The sequence below is a fragment of the Macrobrachium nipponense genome, chromosome 29 (assembly GCF_015104395.2).
Source record: "Macrobrachium nipponense isolate FS-2020 chromosome 29, ASM1510439v2, whole genome shotgun sequence".
Lineage (NCBI taxonomy): Eukaryota > Metazoa > Arthropoda > Malacostraca > Decapoda > Palaemonidae > Macrobrachium > Macrobrachium nipponense.
Genome location: NC_061092.1, coordinates 72,954,618 through 72,976,256, shown reverse-complemented (window position 1 = coordinate 72,976,256; position 21,639 = coordinate 72,954,618). Strand labels below are relative to the sequence as shown.

The window sequence follows — 21,639 nt, the reverse complement described above, 5'->3', positions numbered from 1 at the left end:
AACAGTGACTCTTGACTGGTGGAATGATCTGTGGCTAAATGAAGGCTTTGCGAGTTACGTGGAATTTAAAGGTGTTAACCACGTTTTTCCAGATTGGCAAATGGTGAGTGATGAACATCATACACTATTTTAGTTGTTGTTAATAGTGTTTAAAATTATTTACTTGTGCATGTACATATTAATATGTAGAAATTTGCACAAATTCTTATGGAACATGTCTTGAGAAGGTCTCATACTGCATTATGAAGCAAATATTGAGGTACCAGTTAGAAAAGATTAGCAAGGAATTGGTTGACTTGGAAAAAGATTGCCTAGCATCTCAGCAATAAACAGCAAAAAATCCAAGACACTTTCCTATACTTCAAAGGCACAGAAACTCAAAGAAAAGTAAGTGATTTTAGATTTTGAATTGCATATCTCTTTGCCAGCATCTCTGCCACTTCCTTATCCTACCCTAGGAAGTAGCGACAATACATTTCCGAAGATAAAAAATGAGCATTCTTACTCAAAATACATTAAGTTTATTGCTTAATCTTTTATTCATTTGGGATGCCTTATGCCATGAGATGTCAAAATTGCAATTGCTTTGGAGTAGTTTGAAGCTGTGATTCTAGATATATATATATATATGTATGTATGTAATAAAGAACGCCAGTTATTGTAATAAAGGAAGCCAAGTTATTGTAGAACCTAATAATTTATAGTGTGATGAACTAACAGGAACAATATTTAATTCATTCACTGAAGTGACAAAATGATGTAGACACTTATTACAATGCAGAGGTTACATTTCTGCAATGACTGAAATGACTTGAGGCATAAGCATTTTCGTGTGAACTGATAAGAATTTGTTTGTACATAAGTAGAGTGAATATTGCACTGCACTGTTTTGTGATCATAGAGCCAAAGATCTGTGCTATAGTTATTTCTGGGATTGACCTGTGTCGCCCAGTGAAATGTACCTGTAGCACTCATTTCTAGGTATAAATAAATGCTAAATATACCAGAGAAAAAAGCCATATGGAATGCCAGAGTTACTACCTCTGGATCGATCACCCTCATAGGGTATAGCATCAGGGGCGATTGGAAGCCACTATCACAGATATTTTGCCAATTAGCTCCCTCCTCTCTCAAAATCCCCCGCCATAGAGGTGCCGTTACAACGGCCACCTTCCGCTCGTCACTACTACCGCTGCCAAGAATCCACATTCCTTCATAGCACTCGCTACGTGAACCGCTTTATTTTTCGCTTGTGATCCTTTTGCTATAATTTTGATCATAATGTCTTCTGATCTTCAAGAAGCATCTTCATCTAAGTTGAGTATATTATTGTTGACTTGAACGCAGTTAGACAACAGTTTGTCCTTATTTGAGAAGTTTTAGTGGAGATGTTTGTATGTTGCGTCTGTGGAGGAAGCCTTCATCCAGGGAGCCGCCATGTTTACATCAAGGTACCGCGTTACTCAGTCTTCTCAACTTTTTTATGTTTTCGATGAATATCTTATTTTCACCACTGTTGCACATCACAGTAAGTGTTACTGTTGTCGTGGAATTTTACCATTTAGCTCCGGATGTGTACCGATAGGCTTATGTATATCACGGTTGAAGCCATTACATTTTTTGACCTTAATTAGAGGGTTTCCCTCGTTAGTCAACGTCCTTCATGAGCGATTTGGTTCCCTCACGAGAGTGTTGTTTTATTTTGAAAATTTTTCATGCGTGAGTAGTGTGTTGGAAGCGGGCTAGGCTAACTAGCCTAGTACACGCCAGTTATTATTTTTGGAGGTAAAGGAAAGCCCTCATCCATCCGCTATGCTCATGCATGTTGTGTATGTGGTATTTTTTGTATTATCTTATTATAATATATTGATATGCTAATTTTATTTTGATGAGGTTAGTTTGGAAATCCCACACGAATAACCAACCCTAGCCTACCTGACCAGATCGAGGCCTAGGTTTTGGAGGGTAGGCTAGGCGTTGAGAGTGCTACTCGCTACCCATAGTGACGTAAATGTAGGTGCTAGGCCTGTCTTACCTGACCAGGTCGATATGTTCGATTCTGGAGGGTTAGGTTTGGCTCGAGAGTGTCCTCTTTCATGACGTACTAGTAGGCGCTATCCTAGCCTACCTGACCAGATCGGTGTATCCGATTGTGGAGGGTTAGGCTAGGCTCGTAGATGGGCTTGTCTTTATTCGTCGGTACTTCCAATGATTCCTTATCAATAAATTTTGCAAGTATAGCCTTGGCTGTTACCTCCTTTAGGGTGTCAGTTGGTATGCCACCTTCTGCCCCTTTAGTAGTGGGCTACTTCACGGCTTCTCGGAGGGTGGTAATCACCTGACCAGTTGCTGTTGCCAGGTGATTATTAGTCTTCCTTTCTCCCCCGGGCTTTTCCTTCAGTTCTGGACTCGTTCCAGCGGTGCTTCGTTAGCTCGCTGACCAAGTAATCCTACCAGTGAACAGCAGCTGGAGCGTCGAGCACTGTTCCGGGGGATTAGTCGGAGGATATTAAGGATTAGTAGATTAGTAGTCTCTGTTGGTATGTCTCCGGGCCTGTGTTTATTCCAGTGAGGTGTGGTCTACCCTCACATGCGTCAGAATTTTATACGCCGGAGTTCTACGTACCGCTGTTCCCACCGCTCGGTATTCCGTATTTCTCTGTTATTATCGCTGCTTCCCCACTCCGGTGGGGGTGGAACTAGGCTTAGGCAATGCTTTTCCAATTGACTTGGAATTGATATCCTACTCCGGTGTGATTAGACTCAGGCTTAGGTTTTACCTTGTTTCCCTGTTCTGTTCGTATCAGGCCAACTCTGCCGGTCATAACTATTGCGATACCGAGATTATGGATTCCGGAGCAGGCGGAGACAATCAGAGCTTTTACATTATGTAAAATTATAATAGTTGATGTTTACCTTTAGTGAGTTTTAGTAGAACTAGTCTAAGTGTAAACATACCGCCGGAATTAACTCCGGCGGAACTATTTAAAGATATTCATGTATCAATTCTAACAGATGGTGCGCTGTCAGGAGTTGGGTTGCACAGCCGTCCTCCAACAACCATGTGGTCATGAGGTCTGTTGGTCTCATGCCAGTTGTGCTGTGCAGATCGATAACCTATTGGTATGGCACCCGGACGGCTGTGAAGTTTGCTACTCATTGTTTGAGTATGTGACTGATGAATCGATACATACCATTCTCATCTCTATTTTGTATGACATATCCTTACATTTATATATCTGGAAATATGACACGTTCCGTCACTAGAGGATCTGATTTCGTCCTGCTCAAAAACCTCCTCGTTGACTACCCTAAGGATCTGGGTTGGAGGTTTTGGCAGGAATGTTGCTGCCGGATGCCCCTATGTACTGTCGGAGGAGCTTTGTTCGATACTGTATCCGAACGCAAGGACTTCTTCGGCAGTGGATAGGGAGGTGGCGGCCCCTATCATTGCCAAGATTCAGTTGGAGACCCAGGCCCCTCCGGAAGACCAAGACGTCTTGTGCGAGGAGGTGGCGGAAAAGGTGGCGGCCATCAATATCCATCTTGAACTGATGACCATCGATGCGCAGGAAGAAGGTAGGGAAGTGAGGCAGGTAGCTGTAGTTCTAGATCTGTAAAAAAGAAATTTTTTCATTCAGTCCTACTCCGTCTTCTTCCTCTTCTTTCCAGGGCTTCTCAAAGTCCAGGAACCTTAGGGACAGGTCTAGCCCCGTGATCCCCAAGGTAAAAGCCCTGAAGAAGAAGACTTAGCATAGGACTAACAGACCAAATGAACCTACTCCAGCGAGTTCCGCCAGGTCGTCATATGACTTCCTCGGCTAAAGCTACTCCCCTGCATAAGGGGTCGAGAGCTAAGGTATCTAAAGCCAGATCTACGGAGTCTGGCTTTGATCCTGATGCCTTCACTAATCTTCTCATGGAGAAGATGGGCAGTATCGTGGACTCGAGGTTACAGTCGATGTCTTCTCAGCTCGCTTTGAGCTTGGAGACATCGGGTCAGTCCATCCTGTCTCTGGCTCAGAGGCTACAGGTCCAGGAGAGCTTGCTGGCTGGACTTACGCAGTCCGGAGGCACACAGCAGTTCTTCATTGTGCCGGACGCCTCTAAGCTTCCCGCCATTTGAGAACAGCAACCCATGGCAGTTGGCTCTGCATGCCCTCTTTTCGGGTGGCATGCTGATAATTGAAGGCTGTGGAACCCGTCCCGTGGAAGATTATGAGTTCTTCCCAGCGGACCTCCAATTTCCCTTCCCAGGCTTCGCTCAGTTAGCTGAGGAAGCATTAGTCAGGGTAGACAGGGTCCCAAAGGAAACAGTAATTTATCCTAGGGACCAGGCACAGTCGGCATGGGTCCGCACCCTTTCAGAATGGGAGTGCGTCAACACTAGACTGACGCCACACAAGGGCTGCTACACCATGTTCGTGGTGAGGGATAACATCCCAACCCCTTGCATGTCTAAGATCGCAGAGTTAACTCTGCAGGCTGAAATGGAGGAGAAGCCGATGCCTCAGCTTCAAGAGACAGAGCCTACCTCTCTGCTCTTTCCCGGAGGTCTGGAGTGCTGGGTGGGAGCTCCAAAAACGTTCACAGTGGGCAAACTCGATCCTGAGTGTGCTTCCACTCAATTTAGTGAAAGATTACCCAGAATCCCGGAGGCCATGGTAAAGGCAGAATTTGAATCCAGGTGCAGACTGACTAGGTCGATCAACTCTGTTACTACATCGAGTTGACGGTGTCTGTCTACTCTGAGGAACCTCTACTCCGGGTTCTTACAAAGTCACTCTTACAGACCTTTCAGAGTGACCTTTATGACTTTGTGGTTGCTAGGCGGAACTGCAGGAAGCATGTCCTTGCCGATGCTTCCATTAGACACGAGCCTAATAAGCTCATTAAAACGGCAATCTGGGGTCCTAACCTTTTTCCTGAAGACGTAATTAATAGCGCGTCATCAGTGAGGCTGCTAGGGCTAATCAGAACCTTCGTGTCCGCTGGGGTCTTCCTTCAAAAAGGAAGTTTTATGAGACCTCCAGACAGCAGCCAAAATGTAGGAAGAGAGTCAGGAAGTATCAGTCTTTCCAGGCTTCTCAGACACAGACGGTGATTCAGGCAGTACCCGTCTCCCAGATTGGTCAACCTTCGACCTCTAAAAGCACGACCACAGCAACAATTGGTGTTGCTGCAGAGTCAACCAACTCAACAGTCCTCGAGTTTGGCTGCTTTCGTGATGTCCCCGGCCTTCAATGCTTTGTTTGAAGCACAAGGGGCGTTTTGAGGCTATAACCGAAATTCTTTATTTTATTAAACAAGCTAATCCGGCTTCAGTTCCTCAGGTTTATGATATCCGAGCAGTGGCTACCTCAGTTAATTATTTTCATCATATGAACTTCGATGATCTCAAAAAGTATATGGGTTGGAAGTCTCCGACAGTATTTAAACGCCACTATCTAAAGTCTCTAGAGGCCCTTAAATATTCTGCAGTGGCTGCTGGGAACATTGTCTCCCCTGATACAGCCTAATTAAGGGATTTTGAAGAAGGAAAAATCTATTTCTGGGGAGAGACCTGTGTCGCCCGGTGAAAAGGATCCTGCTATTCACTTTTCTAGTATAAATAGGTTCTAAATATACCAGAGAAAAAAGCTACCATGGTATGCTGAGGTTACTACCCTTGCGCGAGCACCCTAAGGGCATCGGGTATAAAGTACAAGGCGAGTGGAAGCCACTATTCACAGGTCTCCTGCCAATTAGAGGTTTCCTTTCCAAAATCCCTCTCATGGGGAGAGCCGACCCAACGGCTACTACTTCCCCCCTCTCGCTACTACTGCTACTACCCGACCCGAGTGCCACCTGCAATCCTGAATTTTTAGATACTTTGGCTTGGATTGATGTAAGGGTAGGGAAGTCAATTAGAAAGGCTGGGTTCACCGGGCGACACAGGTCTCTCCCCAGAAATAGAGTTTTCCTTCGTCAAAATCCCTTTTCTGGGTCGAACTGTGTTCGCCGGTGAAAAGTTACCAGAGAATGCCCATCCAAGCCTACTAGATACCAAGTAATCTTATAAGGAGGAGTTTAATGAAACCTGGGGTTCATTTTAGCTTAAATTTACTCACTTAGCATTTTACAATAGATCTACTTAAACTTAAGCTTACTTACTTACTACTTATGCTAAGACTTAAACTTATGACTTAGAATTAGTAATAGCCTAAAGATATCATATAATTGACAGGGTATCCTGTAAGGAATTATCACATTTCCAGAATATGTACAGCTCGGTCTATAAAACAATCCGGAACCAAATATTTTATGTACAAGATTTGGTGGCAGGACGACGCCCAGACCCTCTCAACCCAGAGGAGAGAGGTATGGTGGGGAGTACGAGCGAGGCAGGTAGAAAGGAGAAAGTATTAGGGAGGAGAAAGGGGTAGAAGAAGGTTGATAGGATTTATTATTCGGGGGAGACTATGCTCCCTGCAGCAATTGCTGGGAATTTAAGGGCTTCTAGATTTTTCAAATAGTGGCGCTTAAAAACTACTGGGAATTTCCAACCCGTATATTTCTTCAGATCCTCAAAATTCATATTTTGAAAATAATTAATAGAAGTAGCCACCGCCCGGATATCATGGACATGTGGGATTGAATCCGGGTTGGCTTGTTTAATAAAGTAGAGTATTTGCGGTCTAATACCTTTAAGAGAGATTGTGCCATCTTTTTCTGTAATAAAAAGAGGACCTGACGATGTTGCAGAGGTTCTGGCTAAAAAGGATCTAAGGGTAGTGACAGGGCACAATGATGTGTCCTGTGTCAAAGGAATGACTTTCCATGGAGTCCATCTATTTTGTGGGTCCTCATTCTTAGCCAGGAAGCTCCGGTCTGGGGGTAGTAGTACTTCCCCTGATGGGAGGAAATCTATGTGGTGTGGATTTCTTGAGAGAGCTGAAAGTTCAGATATTCTGGCACCTGAGGCCATAGCCATTAAGAATAAGTTTTTCTTGGGAGGGTTATATATGAGCATGATTTATTAATAGTGTCTGACGTCAATTTAAGTACATAATTCAAGAATCAAGTGACCTTTTGTGAGCGGACAGTTAGTCTTAGGCGTGCACATGCTCTCGGAATGGAGGAGAAGTATGCATCTGACAAGTTAGTACTGAAGCCGACCTGAAAAATTTTCTTCAAAGCTGACTTGATTGTTGTAATAGTACTGGCTCAAATAGAGTTCTAAAGAACGAGATTGCCAGATTTGTGGTCATTTTGTGGGCTCCTGATTCCTTTAGGAATTTGGCCAATTTTTTAACAGCCGAATCACATTGCCTGAGAGTTGAATCTCTTTTATCTGATTCTATAAATACAATGTTACATGGATCAATACTCACGTCCTTTTGGGCAGCAAACTTCATGAAGTCCATAAAGTTAGGGCTTTCAAAATTCTTGAGGAAGCTGACACAGTTTGAGTTTGTACCGTCTGTGTCAGCTCCAGGTGAGGGATCCGTTTGGGTCGGAGCTTCAGCTCTAGAAGGAGCGGAAACCAGTTGTTTTTCAGCCAGTTGGGAACCACTAATGCTACTTGTCTTGTGAAGGATTGTAGCTTGTGTAAGACCTTCATCAGAAGATTCACCGGAGGGAATAGATAAATCTTCTGCCAGTTGTTCCAATTTATGGCATAGGCTAGAGGGTCCAGGTTGGGAGCCACATAGCATGGGAGCTTGTGGTTGGATTCTGTTGCGAATAAGTCTACTTCAAGGTCCGGGATTTGATTGTAAATCCACTGGAATGAATTCTTGTCCAGGGACCACTCTGATTCTATTGGAGTAGTCCTGGAAAGAGCTTTCGCGATCACATTCTTGACTCCTGCCAGATGGGTTGCTGACAGGTGCCAATGACTCTTCGCCACCAAAGCAAATATTGCAATCAGCACGTGATTCAGCTTGCTTGACCTGGAACCTCCCCGGTTTATGCAGTGTACCACCACTAGGCTGTTCGAGACTATCCTCACATGGCTGTTCCTGGCCGGAGTTAGCCGTTTTAAGGTTAGGAAAACTGCCATAGCTTCTAGCACATTGATATGGAACTGGGGGAACATATTCGACCATATCCCTTGAACAGAGTATTTCCCCCAGCCACTCAGTGACGCGTCTGTATGAATTGTCAAAGACGGCGGAGGGAATTGCAGTGGTACTGCCTTGGTTAGGTTCCTGTGCTTCGTCCATGGGCGAAGCCTCTTTGCTAGGATGGAATTACTGAGACCTTGTCTCTGAGATTGTTGTTGGCTCTCTTCCTCCTGACACGATTGATATCCTTCAATCTGGCTCTTAGTAGGACGTCCGTTACTGATGCAGACTGTAGTGAACCGAGGATTCTCTCTTGGGTACGACGAGAGGCCTTTTTGTTCCTGAGAAACTGTTTTGTAGCCGCAGCTATCTCCTTGGCCTTCCTGGGTGGAAGGGATAGCTTGTATTTTACCAGGTCCCATTGGATTCCCAACCATTGAAAGTGGGAAGCCGGTTCCAGCTGTGATTTCTCCTTGTTTATTTGAAATCCCAGAAACTCCAAGAGTTCTATTACTTTGGCTGTCGACCTGGGGCATTCCTCGATGCTGGCTGCCCAAATGAGCCAGTCGTCCAGGTAAGCTACCAAGATTATCCCCTTGGTTCTCAGTTCGTGGACTGTTTCTCCTAGCTTGGTGAATATTCTGGGTGCAATGTTGAGCCCGAATGGCATGACTGAATGAGTAAGCTTTGTTCCCTAGTCTGAAGCCTAGGTATGGAGAGAAGTTCCTTGCTATCGGAACATGATAGTAAGCGTCTGTAAGATCTATAGAGGTGGTGACGGCCCCACAGGGAAGTAAGGTCCGCACCTGCGAGACCGTCAGCATATGGAACTTGTCGCAAAGAATGTATGAATTGAGCCTTGACAAGTCCAGGATCACTCTTCTTTTGTCTGAGTCCTTCTTTGGAACAGTGAACAGACGTCCTTGGAATTTTAGTCTCCTTACTTTCTTTTGAAGAGATCTTTGGTATATTCTACCAGGTCCGCTGTTGGGATCTGGAAGAAGTTTATTGGTGGTGGGGGACCTTTCTTCCATTTCCATCCCAGGCCCTTGGAGATTATACTGTGCGCCCATGGACTGAAGGTCCAATGGTCTCGAAAGAGATATAATCTCCCTCCTACCTGCGGTCTCTCATTGGTTGGCTGCAGGTTTGTACCCTCTCCCTCCTCGGAATCCTCTACCCCTTGAGCCGCTTCGTAGCCAGGAGCTGCCTCTGGCTCTACTGCTACCCGCATGCCTATTGTAGCTACGAAATGATTCCCTAGCTTCATAGGCGGGGTTAAAGGTGGGGAGGTCATGATGGCTGTGGAGGTTGAGGGTTACTGGGCCGGCGGAGTCTGTAGCAGAACAAACTGCTACTGTGGTTGGGCCTTCGATGTTGAGGGCTTCCCAACTTGGGATATTGGGACTGCCTGAACAATCGTCTGAGGTCGAGAGGGCTTATAGGGATTGTACCTCCTCGGCCTCTTCTTTGCTCTAGCTTGATGTCTGGGTGCTTCAAACTTCCATTTGAAGGGAAGTCCCCACCAGACTCGGAGGCTCTGGTTGGCTCTAGAGGCTTCCCTCAAGACATTGTCTACCTCTTCTTGAGGGAACAGGTTTTCTCCCCAGATTGACGCCTTTATCAACCTGTTGGGTTCATGCCTAATGGAAGCCTCCGCCAGGACGTATTTCCTGCAAGCTCGTCTTGCTATACCAAAGTCATATAGGTCTGACTGGAAAGTCTGTAATAGACTTTTCGTCAAGACCTGGAATACTTGTTCGTCTCTTTAAGTCGTGGCTACCAACTCCACTGAGGTGACGGAGTTGATAGACCATGCTAGTCTCGACCTAGCCTCAAATACTGTTTTTATCATGTTCTCCGGAAGTTTAGGTAGCCTGTCGGAGAATAAGGTTGAGGCACAGTCCGCATTCAGTTTACCTACCGTAAACGTGGCCGGAGCTTCGTTCCAGAATTCTCTACTCACAGGGAGGAGAAGGAAGGTAACCTCTGTTTCCTTTAAAGCCGGGAGAGGTTTATCCTCTGCTACGGCTTGGAGAGTTAACTCCGCCTCCTTGTCGGTGCAGGGTGACGGGACTCGATCCAGTGTCACGAACATCGTATATGAGCCCTTGTGAGGCGTTAACCTGGTGTTAACGCACTCCCATTCGGCCATGATGCGTGCCCAGACAGCTTGGGCTTGGTCCCTCGGGAAGATCACCGTCTCCTTTGGGACCTTGTCCACTCTCACTAGTGCGTGCTCCGCTAGTCTGACGAACCCGGGGAAGGGGAACTGGAGACCTTTCGGGTAAAACTCGAAGTCCTCCAGTGGCCGGGTCCCGCACCCTTCAATGGTTAATTTCCCATCTACGTATGGGGCATACATAGCAAGCCGCCATGGATTATTTTTGTGGAAGGCTGGGAGCTTGGAAGCATCTGGCACTGCCATAGCCAGCGCCGCCGGAGATCCAGAGTGGAGAAAACCAGTCATCATGTCCTGTAAAGGTTTGATCTGCTCGGCCACCATGTCAGAAACTGACTGGCCGGAGACCTGAGATCCGGAGGCGCGTTGCAACGACTCAAACCTCTCGTCTTCTGCCTCCCTAACCTTCGTCAATAGAAGGTTAGCGAGCAGTTCATGGTCTACGCTGGACTCCGTCCCCTTGGGTTTCTCGGACTTCGATCTCGATCCCTTTGAAGGGAGAGAACCCTTGGCAGCAGGCGACTTGTCATATGATGTCGACGGCCTTGGGCCCAGAGATGACTCAGTCGCCGCTGACGGAATCGGCTTTGATCCCTTGGGCAGGGATTTCGGTCTTACTGACTTTTCCTTGGGACGAACCAACCGTGAGCTGTCCCAAGCAAGGGTGGACTTAGAGAAGCCCCAGAAAGAAGAGGTAGAAGAAGGAGTTGGGCTAAGAAGGCTACCTGCCTCACATACCTCGCAACTTACCTGCTCTCCCAGGGCCATAGGTTCGGTGTGGATGTTGATGGCAGCCACATCCGCCATCAAATCCTCTTGGTCGTCCAGAAGGGGGGTTGTCTCCGCTCGGATGGCATTGATGATTGAAGCCGTTAGACGTGGCTGGACTGATGCTGAAGGGGACCCCTTGAACAAAAGGGTTCCCAGGCTGGCGTCCAAGATGTAGGGATGACCTGATGGCGCGTTTCTCCCGTACCCGGAGACCCAGCGCTTCAGGTCCGTCTTGGCGCTCTGGTGGGTGTCCTCAGCCGTCTGTCGAGGAGGAAGGGGAATTAACCTTCCCGACATAGGAAACCAGTTTGTTAAACAATATTGTTACATGGTTAATTACAATTTTCATCATGAAAAAGAGGGAATAAGATGCTTACCTGATCATTCATAAGGAGCATCACCATCTTGTAACAGATGGTGCAGGCCTCCGGTTGCCAAACCATATACGGAAGCTGCCCCTCCTCGCCTACAAAGGGGATGGAGCAGTTTGCGTGGGAGCGACACACCTCGTGCCCCACGGTCTCGCCGAGGGAGGCGGAGCACCCCGGCGACTGGCAGCACACCTTCTGTAATAGTAATTATTAATGAGTATCACCCTCAAGGAGGGCCGCAGCTGCTCCGGTGAGGGTATGGAACTTAAACTAGATATAGTTGAAGACGTACTCATTAATAAATATTCAATTCACTGAGTAATTTCTTATTTAATAGCTAACTGCCTGCTCTCAATCCCGCTCTTGGATTCTATGTAGGTCTAGTACTTGAGATCCAATATCCGCCGGACTATGAGGAGGACAGGCCTCAACTCTGTAAGTCCGGCCGAACCGGAGGGCTACGTATGAACGTAGGCACCTACATGATCTCCAAAGAATGAGAACTGAGCTATGGCAGGTTTAATGCAAAACTCCAGTGGCGGATGTGAGGGTGAGTCACTCTCTATCGGCACCACAAGGGTCCGGAGCTGTTCACTGTACAATCCCTCAAGGCTTAGCTCACCTGAAGTCTCATTTCTCCTTGTCCTAGCCACTGGCTGTGAAATAGACGGAGGTGGCGACCTTACCTTACCTTACCTTACCTTACAGACCTTACATCTTGTTCGGGTTGCCCCAGGTCCCTCAGTGTGAGGCACCTCTAATGTCTACCAGAGAGTTGCTAGTACATCTTCCGGTATATTTTGCATCTTCCAATCTTGGATGGTCTGGGATGCAGTTTAGATATTTGTCGAGCTTATTCTTAAACACATCTACGCTCACTCCTGATATATTCCTCAGATGAGCTGGCAACGCATTGAATAGACGCTGCATTATTGATGCTGGTGCGTAGTGGATTAATGTCCTGTGTGCTTTCCTTATTTTTCCTGGTATAGTTTTGGGCACTATTAATCTACCTCTGCTTGCTCTTTCTGATATTTTTAGTTCCATGATATTTTCTGCTATTCCTTCTATCTGTTTCCATGCCTGAATTATCATGTAGCGTTCTCTTCTCCTTTCTAGACTATATAATTTTAAGGATTGTAGTCTTTCCCAGTAGTCAAGGTCTTTAACCTCTTCTATTCTAGCTGTAAAGGACCTTTGTACACTCTCTATTTGTGCAATATCCTTTTGATAGTGTGGGTACCATATCATATTGCAATATTCAAGTGGACTACGAACATATGTTTTATAAAGCATAATCATGTGTTCAGCTTTTCTTGTTTTGAAGTGCCGTAACAACATTTCCATTTTTTGCTCTACATTTTGCCAACAGAATTGCTATTTGATCATTGCATAACATGTTCCTATTCATCATCACACCAAGGTCTTTAACTGCTTCCTTATTTGTGATTGTCTCATTATTAGGTCCCCTATATGCATATAGCTTTCTTTCTCTGTCTCCAAAATTTATTGATTCAAATTTATCAGAGTTAAATACCATCCTATTTACCTCTGCCCAATCATATACTTTGTTAAGGTCTCTTTGTAGAGCGTTCCTATCTTCATCACAAGTAATTTCTCTACTTATTCTTGTGTCATCTGCGAAACTACTCACTACCGAATCCTTAACATTACTGTCTATGTCTTCAATCATAATAACAAACAGTATTGCAGCTAACACCGTACCTTGCGGCACACCGGATATTACCTTGGCTTCATCCGATTTCTCGTCGTTTGCAATAACTATCTGTTTTCTGTTGTGTAAAAATTCTTTTAACCATCTTCCTACTTTATCCACGATATTGTGTTTTCTAATTTTCTTCGCTAATATATTATGGTCTACTTTGTCAAAAGCTTTTGCAAAGTCTAAATAAACCACATCTGTTTCATTTCCGCTTTTCATATTTTTGAATATGTTCTCACGGTGGACTAACAGTTGGGTTTGTGTACTTTTTCCGGGTACGAAACCATGTTGTCCTTTATTAAACAAATTATTTTTTATTAAATGTTTCATAATATTTTTCTTCATTACCCTTGCATACACTTTCATAATATGTGATGTTAGACTCACAAGCCTATAATTACTTGCCTCTAGTCTTGATCCACTTTTGAAAGTAGGGGGGGGTAATATATGCTAATTTGTGCTCATCATAAATCTTGCCTGTATCTACACTTTGTCTTAATAATATTGCAAGTGGCTTTGCGATAGAATGAACTACTTTCTTTAACAAAATAGCAGGCACTCCATCAGGCCCTGCAGCAGCTCCATTTTTAATTTCATTAATAGCCTGCACAATATCAGCTTCATTAATATCTATGTCAGCTAAATATTCACTATTTTCGTCCCTTACTTCTATATCATTATCTTCATTATCTATTCTAGGGGTGAATTCTCTCTTATATCGTTCTGCCAATATGTTGCAAAATTTCCTTTTTTTCATTTGTTAATCTCCCTTCAATTCTTAGAGGGCCTATTTCTATTCTTCTTTTATTCATCTTCTTTGCATATGAGTATAATAGTTTGGGATTTTGCTTGATATTTAATAGGGTTTTTTCTTCCAAGTCCCATTTTTAATTTTCTTTGATTGTATAATCTTTGTTCTGCATTTTCTATCTTACTTTTTAGTTCTATAACTTACCATGCATTTTTTTCTTTTGCAAGACCTTTTTTCCACTTTCTGATTTTCTGGAACAAGATCCTTCTGTCTCTTGGTATGCATGACTGATGTTTACTTTTCTTCTTCGGTATATATTTATCCACTATTTTCTCTAATATTTTATATAATATCTCCGTATTTACCTTTATGTCATCACTTACGAAAATGTTATCCCAATCTTTGTTTAATTCTTCATTTATTTCTGACCATTTTATATTTTTACTGTAGAAGTTGTATTTTCCATATCCTTCCCACTTTTTCATTTCTTGCTTATCTCTGTTTTCACTTGCTTTGGAATGGACTGTTAATTCTATGACATTATGGTCTGAAATACTCTCATTATAAACTATTATTTCTTTAACATAATTCATCTCGTTCACAAATACTAGGTCTAAAGTATTTTCCTTTTTTCTTGTGGCAGGTGATTTATTTGTTGAATGTTGTATTCTAGTAGCATATCTAATAGCTTTTCGAATTGCCTCTTATCTTCTGCACTACTATTACTCTCTTTTTTATATGTATAAGTACATCCACAATCTCCTATTCGTTCTTTCCAGTCTACGAAAGGAAAGTTGAAGTCTCCAGATAGGAGAATAGTCCAGTCCTTGTGATTTCTACATATATCATCCAATTTTTCTATTATTAAGTCAAACTCTTTAGTATTAGGAGGTCTATATATTACTATGTTCATTAATTTTTCAGATTCAAATTCTACCGCTATTAGTTCACATTCTGAGTTACTATATTTCTCATATATTTTTCCTTGTTTTTTGTCTTTCCCATATATTGCGGTTCCCCCTTGATTCCTATTTTTTCTATCTGATCTATAAGTTTGGAACCCTTTTATTTGATCATCATTCCCAGTCTCTTGGGAATACCAGGTTTCACTTGGAAGGTAATTCCATATCTGATGTTGCCTACCTCTACTGAGGGGGGGTGGGGGAGCAAGGCTCCTACCCCAATTCCACTGTTAGAGGAGCCGGAGAAAGAGACAACGGAGCGGTGAAGCAACATATGTACTACCCGAAGCTATGTCCGTCATCCGGGGGACTATAGTTCGGAGCTGTAATACCCCTCACACCCCCACACTCGTCCCCATCCTTCCACTTTTGTGAAACTCAAGCGGCCGTTCCTCACTAAGAGTACTAGTACCACGAGTTATAACGGTTCGGCGCTGGGCCAAGCCTAGTAGTGGGTAGGGGGAGAGGGGTGGTCAGCCGTGAACATCTGGCCACCTGTCCGATCAGAGGTGGCTACCCATTAGCGGTTGTGTAGGCTACCACTGTAGGGGTGGTAGTGTGACTGGGCCCATGGCCCGTCGTGGTTGGTACAGCAACCAGTTGGGGTGGCCCTTGATCGGGAGGCATAGCCTACTACTAAGGGTTAAACCGAAGGAGGCTAGGCCAAGACGAATGTTAACCAGACCTTTTACGGTACAGTAATACAGTATTGCATAATGACAATAGCGGATATACATCATACTTGATAATAAGGTACTATGGAAGAGTTGCAAGGGGTAGGGGATATATAAAATATTATATATCTATATATATAATGATATTATATATATATATAAGAATATATATCTATATAGATATTAGAGAGAGATATAGATATAGATTAGATATAGCTATAATATATATAATAATATATATATATATATATCTATTATATATATAGATATATATATATATATATATAGATATTAGATATAGATATAGATATAAGATAGAATATAGATATATATATTATATATATATATATATATATATTATCTATATATATATATATAATATTGGGCTTCAGCTCGTGTCGGCCTGTGAAATATCCTTAAGTTCATTATTTCTAGGTAAATTAATCCTAATATTACCAGAGAAAAAATAAAATCAAGAAAATGTCAGTTAAACTGACACGCTCACTCTATAAAATAAGTGTCGGTATGTTAACAGGGGCGAGTGAGACCACTACCACGAGTCATCTACCATTTAGACCTTCCATCACAAAATCCCTCACCTGAGAGAGCTGATACCAAAGGGTGATGCGTCCGCTACTACTACTACTACTGACGCCAAGCGGAGAGCAGCGCCTCTAGCGGTCATCCTTTATTATTAGCTCGACAACACCAGTTGTGATTCTTTTCCTCGTGTTGTTTTCGCTATTTTTGGATTTACCTTTTCTACGATGGAACGTGCTGCTATCGCTTCGGCTAAGTTAAGTGCCCGATAAGTGAAAATTTTTGTATTTTAGTCTTCCAGGGACCAGTATTTTCCGTTTTTTAGGTCATATACGGTCACCTGGTTGACTCGTGGCGGCCATGAGCCGCCTCGTGTTGCTAAGATTTCCCAGTCTCCCATACTGGGACATCTTATGCTTATGGGCTCTTATTTTACGTTCATCTTCTTGTTACATCGTATTTTAGAATTAGGGTACACAGCCCATACCTTTTACCAGTTATCTTTTAGTTTGGTATTTAGGGCTATACTGTGTTCCTCTCGCCCAGCATCCCAGCTCTTGCTCTTCATCGGCTACCGCTGGCTCCGAGTAGTCGACTGCTCTTCGGATCAGTTCGCCTCCTCCTGGGCTTCTTTCTCTTTTACTCAAGTGTCCCTTCCATTCTTTTACGATGTATTTATTATTATTATTTTATTTATCAGTGTTATTTAGGGTGTTAGGCTAGCCTAGGCGCCTTGTACCGTGTGTTGGTACAGTTGGGTTCACGTGGCCTCTCTGTGGTTGTGTTGCTATCGCGTCCTGGTCCACCTCCGATCACGTGTCCCTTTAGGCGCCTTACCCTCTCCCTTCCCTCCCTTCCACGTGGTAGGGAGGGGTCTGGTTGGGCCTCCTCGGTTGTCATGGCAACCACTGTAGCCTTCCTCCCTCCCCCTCTGAGGGGGCCAGAGGAGTCCCTTTCCAGCTGGTGGCCGGGGTGACCACTTGTCTCAGGTACCAGGGTACTTGACGGGTAGGAGTTGGGAGGGGGGTTGGCCACCCCTCTCTCTCTCTCGCCCGTCGCGTTCACTCCGGGGTTCCCACATGCTCTCCCTCTTCCCTACCCTCCCTCTACCGTAACGGACGGAGCCCCCGCTGAAGCCGGGGGCCCCTTCGGTTATCGGTCGTTTCTGGCTCCGCCAGCGGGCGGGGTAAGGACTTACCAGTGGTCTATATAGCTTGCCTAGTATATCCTTTTTCCGCTACCGGAGGAGAGCTTGCTTTCTTACCCGGGCACTCCTCTAGTAGTCGGAAATAAGCATATTTTATTCTATAAGCATACATACCCTTACTGATACTGATATTTATTTATTTGTTTATTTATTTATTTATATATATGGTTTTATCATACTATCTCCGTCGTTCTCCGTCGTGGTTTCGTGGGCTCCCCACCACCCCTGGTTGGACCTTTTTGTTTGTCTCCGGTGTACGCTGCGGACTTCAACCAACCGCCTATCTAACCACACGTATTGCGGCGGAGTACTAGCTTTACTCTAACTTACATACTCCGGCATGCAACGGAGTCTTTGTTAGGCTGTAAGTGTGTAATCATGATACTCATGTATCCCCCCACTTACAGGCTACTAACTGCCAGGATCCAGGCTGTAATGCAGTCCTCTACGACCCCTGTGCCCATGAAGAGTGCAGGACCCACGCCCCATGTGCCACTACCCACGGGGGGATGATTGTCTGGCACCCTGAGGCATGCACCATCTGCTACGACCTCGTCAGTCAGCTTTTGGGTGGGGTAAGTAGTTTCCTGGACATTTTCTTGTAATCTATGGTTTACCTTTAGTTTTAAGCTACTTTAAGGTGTAACTCCGCCATTAGAAGCTTCATTTCGCCTTCTCTTTCAGGCTGCCGCCGTGAAGGAAGTCACCATGGCAACCCTCAGAGCTTGGGTAGGCGGCTTCGGCAAAAACGCCGCCAAGGGTCAGCCTGACTTCCTGGATAAAAAACTAGCTATCCAGATCTTCCCCGGAGGTAAGGCAACCGGATACGTCGACCCCGTCTCAGCAGCCCCACTCATAGCCTCAATCCAGCAGGAGGTGTAGCAGGCGTTTGGGTTTGTCTCGACGCAAGAAACGGTGCCGGACGTCGCGAACCTGGACTTAAACATTGAGCCAATGGCGGTAGGTGCCGAGGACTTGTTGGTCGAGGTAGGTGTTTCGGGCGCTCAAGGGCTTCCTTTGAGCGCTCCTGGATCTTCTTCTCCTGTCCCTTCTTCTTCATCCTTCCAGGGCTTCGCGGGATCTGAGATCCCTTCGCCTTCACCCGCTCTCTCTGTACCCCCGAAAGTGAAGGGACAGAGAGAACAGAAGACTCTTCATAAGACAACTTACAAAAAGTCGTCGTCTTCTTCGGCGCGGAAATCTTCCACATCCTACGCCGATGCGGTGAAGGCCAAGCCTAGCTCTTCCCACTCAAAGAGCTCGAGAAGCAAGGCTTCTACAGAGAAGGCCCGCGCTCCGGCCGAGCCAGTGCCTTCTCCGGCATCCACCGGATCCACTCTGGTTACTCCTGTTGGGGTGGCGGGACCTAGTACTTTTGATCCCACCACTTTTTCAGCAGGAGTTCTGCAACAAGTAGGAGAGATGGTCGGCTCTCTCGGTACAAGATTTGAGCAAATGTTTGCTCAACTCTCCAATACAATTAATCAGTCCGGTCAGTCGATCCAAGACCTCTCTAACCGTGTTAGGGAACATGACGACCGTTTCGCTGGCCTGAGTCAGGCCCCACAAGCGAACTTCCCTGTAGGAGGTGCTGGTTTGATCCAGTTACCTCCATATGAATCCCTGCCAGCTTTCTCTATGAACAATCCTTGGAGGGTGGCAGCTTATGCCCCCTTCAAGGATGGCATGATCTCCATTCCGGAGTGTGGAACAAGAAGGATTGAGGACTTCGAGTTCTACCCCCCGGATTGACTCAGCCTTTCATAGGGTATGCCAGACTGACAGAAACAGCCCTCAATAGAGAGGACAAAATCTCTAGGGAGACTGTTCTGTACAGTAGGGATCACGCACAGAGGGAATGGGTTCACTGCCTGGAGGATTGGGAGTGCACGAATACCAAACTCCAGGCATTCAAGAGTCCTTTCACTATCTTTGCCACAGAGGAGGAGGCTTCTCTTCCTTTCGTGACAAAGATAGTGGAAACGACTCTCCAGGCAGTTCTTAAGGACGAACCCGTTCCGCAACTGAGGGAGGCGGAACCAACATCTCCGCTCTTCCCTGCTTTTGGAGAACTGTGGGAGAACTTGCCAGCCACTTTCTCAGTGGGGAAGCTTAAACCAGACTGTGCGATGGACCAGTTTGGCGAGAAGCTCCCTAGGCTGTCTGATAGCCTTATTCAGACAGAATTCGATGCCCGTACTAGATTTGGGAGGTCACTTAACTCCCTCATCATCACAGAGATGGCTGCCCTTTCATATGCCACTGAGCCACTCTTCAAGATACTGGCTAAGTCTCAGCTCCAAACAGTCCAAGCTGATGCGTTTGACTTCTTCACAGCTAGACGGAATTGCCGAAAGCATGTATTGCAAGAAGCAACTATTAGGCATGAACCTAATAAGCTTCTTGCTTCCAGCATGTGGGGTGCGGACCTCTTCCCAGAAGCTTCTGTGAATGAGGTACACCACGAGGCTGCTAGGCTTAACCAAAGCCTTAGAGCCAGATGGGGTATCTCTTCCAAAAGGAAGCAAGATAACCCCCCCGCCTCTGGTAAGAAATTGAAGAAGACTGCTAGAAGGTTCCAGCCATACCAGAAGCAGCAGCAGCAGCAACACTTCGTCCAAGCTGTCCCAGTTACCCAACAGGGGCAGCCCTCGACTTCGAAACAATCTCAACCCATCCTCCTGTTGTCTCCTCAAAACCAGCCCTCGACCTCATACACCGTCTCACCAGCTTTCAACTCAATGTATGAGAGCCAAGCCTTCCCAACCTTTAACAGGTTCTCTAGGGGAAGCAGGGCGAGAGGTCACTTTCGCCAACGAGGTACAGGAAGAGCTGCAAGGGGCAAGCACTTCAGAGGAGGGCGTGGAGGTCAACCCGCTCAGCAGCAGTGAGGCTCCCCAGGTAGGAGGGAGGCTGTTCCTCTTCCGTCACAGGTGGGGGTTCAGCAAATGGGCACAGAGCATTGTGTCCAAAGGATTGGGTTGGAGTTGGATCAAAGATCCCCCACCAAACAAATCATTCTATTAGATACCATCAAAGGAGTTGACAGATTATGCGGAGGAACTCCTTCAGAAAGGAGCTATTGCGAGAGTCAAGCATCTAAAATTTCAAGGACGCTTGTTCAGCGTGCCAAAGAAAGGCTCAACAAAAAGAAGGGTAATCTTAGACTTGTCAAAGCTAAATTCTTTCATTCGTTGCGACACGTTCAAAATGCTGACCATCTCGCAGGTGCGGGTACCTTATACTTACCCCGTGGGCCGTCACCCATACCACCTCTATCGATCTTACAGACGCATACTATCATATCCCTATAGCGAGACACTTCCGTCCATTCCTAGGCTTCAAACTAGGAAATCAGACGTCCAGCAATTGAGACTCGCAAGGGATAAGTTAGTAGCATACCTCGACGATTGGTTGATCTGGCACCAACTGTCGAGGAATGCTCAAAGCCACAAAGAAGGTAGTGCAATTCCTGGAACTCTGGGGTTCCAGATAAACAAAACGAAATCCAGATTCACTCCGAGACTCGTTTTTCAGTGGCTAGGAATCCAATGGGATTTATCCTCCCACAATCTGTCAATTTCGGTGGCCAAAAGGAGAGATAGCCAAGTCTGTGAGGCAATTTCTCAAAAGCAAACAAGCTTCAAGAAGAAACCAGGAAAGAATCCTAGGTTCCCTTCAGTTTGCCTCAGTGACGGATATCCTTCTGAAAGCAAGACTGAAAGATATAAATCGAGTTTGGCGTTCAAGATAGCCAACTGAGGACTTTCAAAGGGCTAGTGGCCCTGATTGCTCCAGACTGGCCAAAGAGCAACTGGTATCCTCTGCTTCTGGAGTTGAGACTCCTCCCTCCAAAGAAGTCTCATCTAAGGCTAGTTTTGGACAGTGCAGTAGTAGTACACTGCATCAACAGAGGAGGGTCCAAATCCAAACACGTGAATCATGTCATGATAGCCATCTTTGCTCTAGCAAACAAGAACAAATGGCATCTGTCTGCCACCCACTTGGCAGGGGTAAGAAACGTTACAGCGGACGCACTGTCCCGGTCAGTCCCTCTGGAGTCAGAATGGTCGCTAGACGACAGGGCATTCCAGTGGATATGCCAGAGAGTACCAGGTCTCCAGGTAGATCTATTCGCCTCCCAAGCAAACCACAAGCTCCCTTGCTATGTGGCCCCCAACCTGGACCCTCTGGCTTATGCCACGGACGCCCTGTCGATAGACTGGAATCAATGGAAGAAAATCTATATATTTCCTCCAGTGAATCTTCTGTTGAAAGTTCTGAGCAAACTGAGGACTTTCAAAGGGCTAGTGGCCCTGATTGCTCCAGACTGGCCAAAGAGCAACTGGTATCCTCTGCTTCTGGAGTTGGGTCTCCGATCGCAAGGGATAATGTTAGTAGCATACCTCG

The 21,639-nt window shown here is 45.5% G+C and overlaps 1 protein-coding gene across 2 annotated transcripts in view; it reads left to right on the top strand.

Moving 5' to 3' along the window:
• Positions 1 to 21,639, top strand: part of LOC135206286 (glutamyl aminopeptidase-like) — a 137,314-nt gene that overhangs the window by 77,800 nt on the left and 37,875 nt on the right. For both annotated transcript variants that reach the window (XM_064237704.1, XM_064237705.1), the window contains exon 8: positions 6 to 103. In XM_064237704.1, the coding sequence (XP_064093774.1) occupies positions 6 to 103 (98 nt within the window). The remainder of the gene's footprint in view (positions 1 to 5; positions 104 to 21,639) is intronic.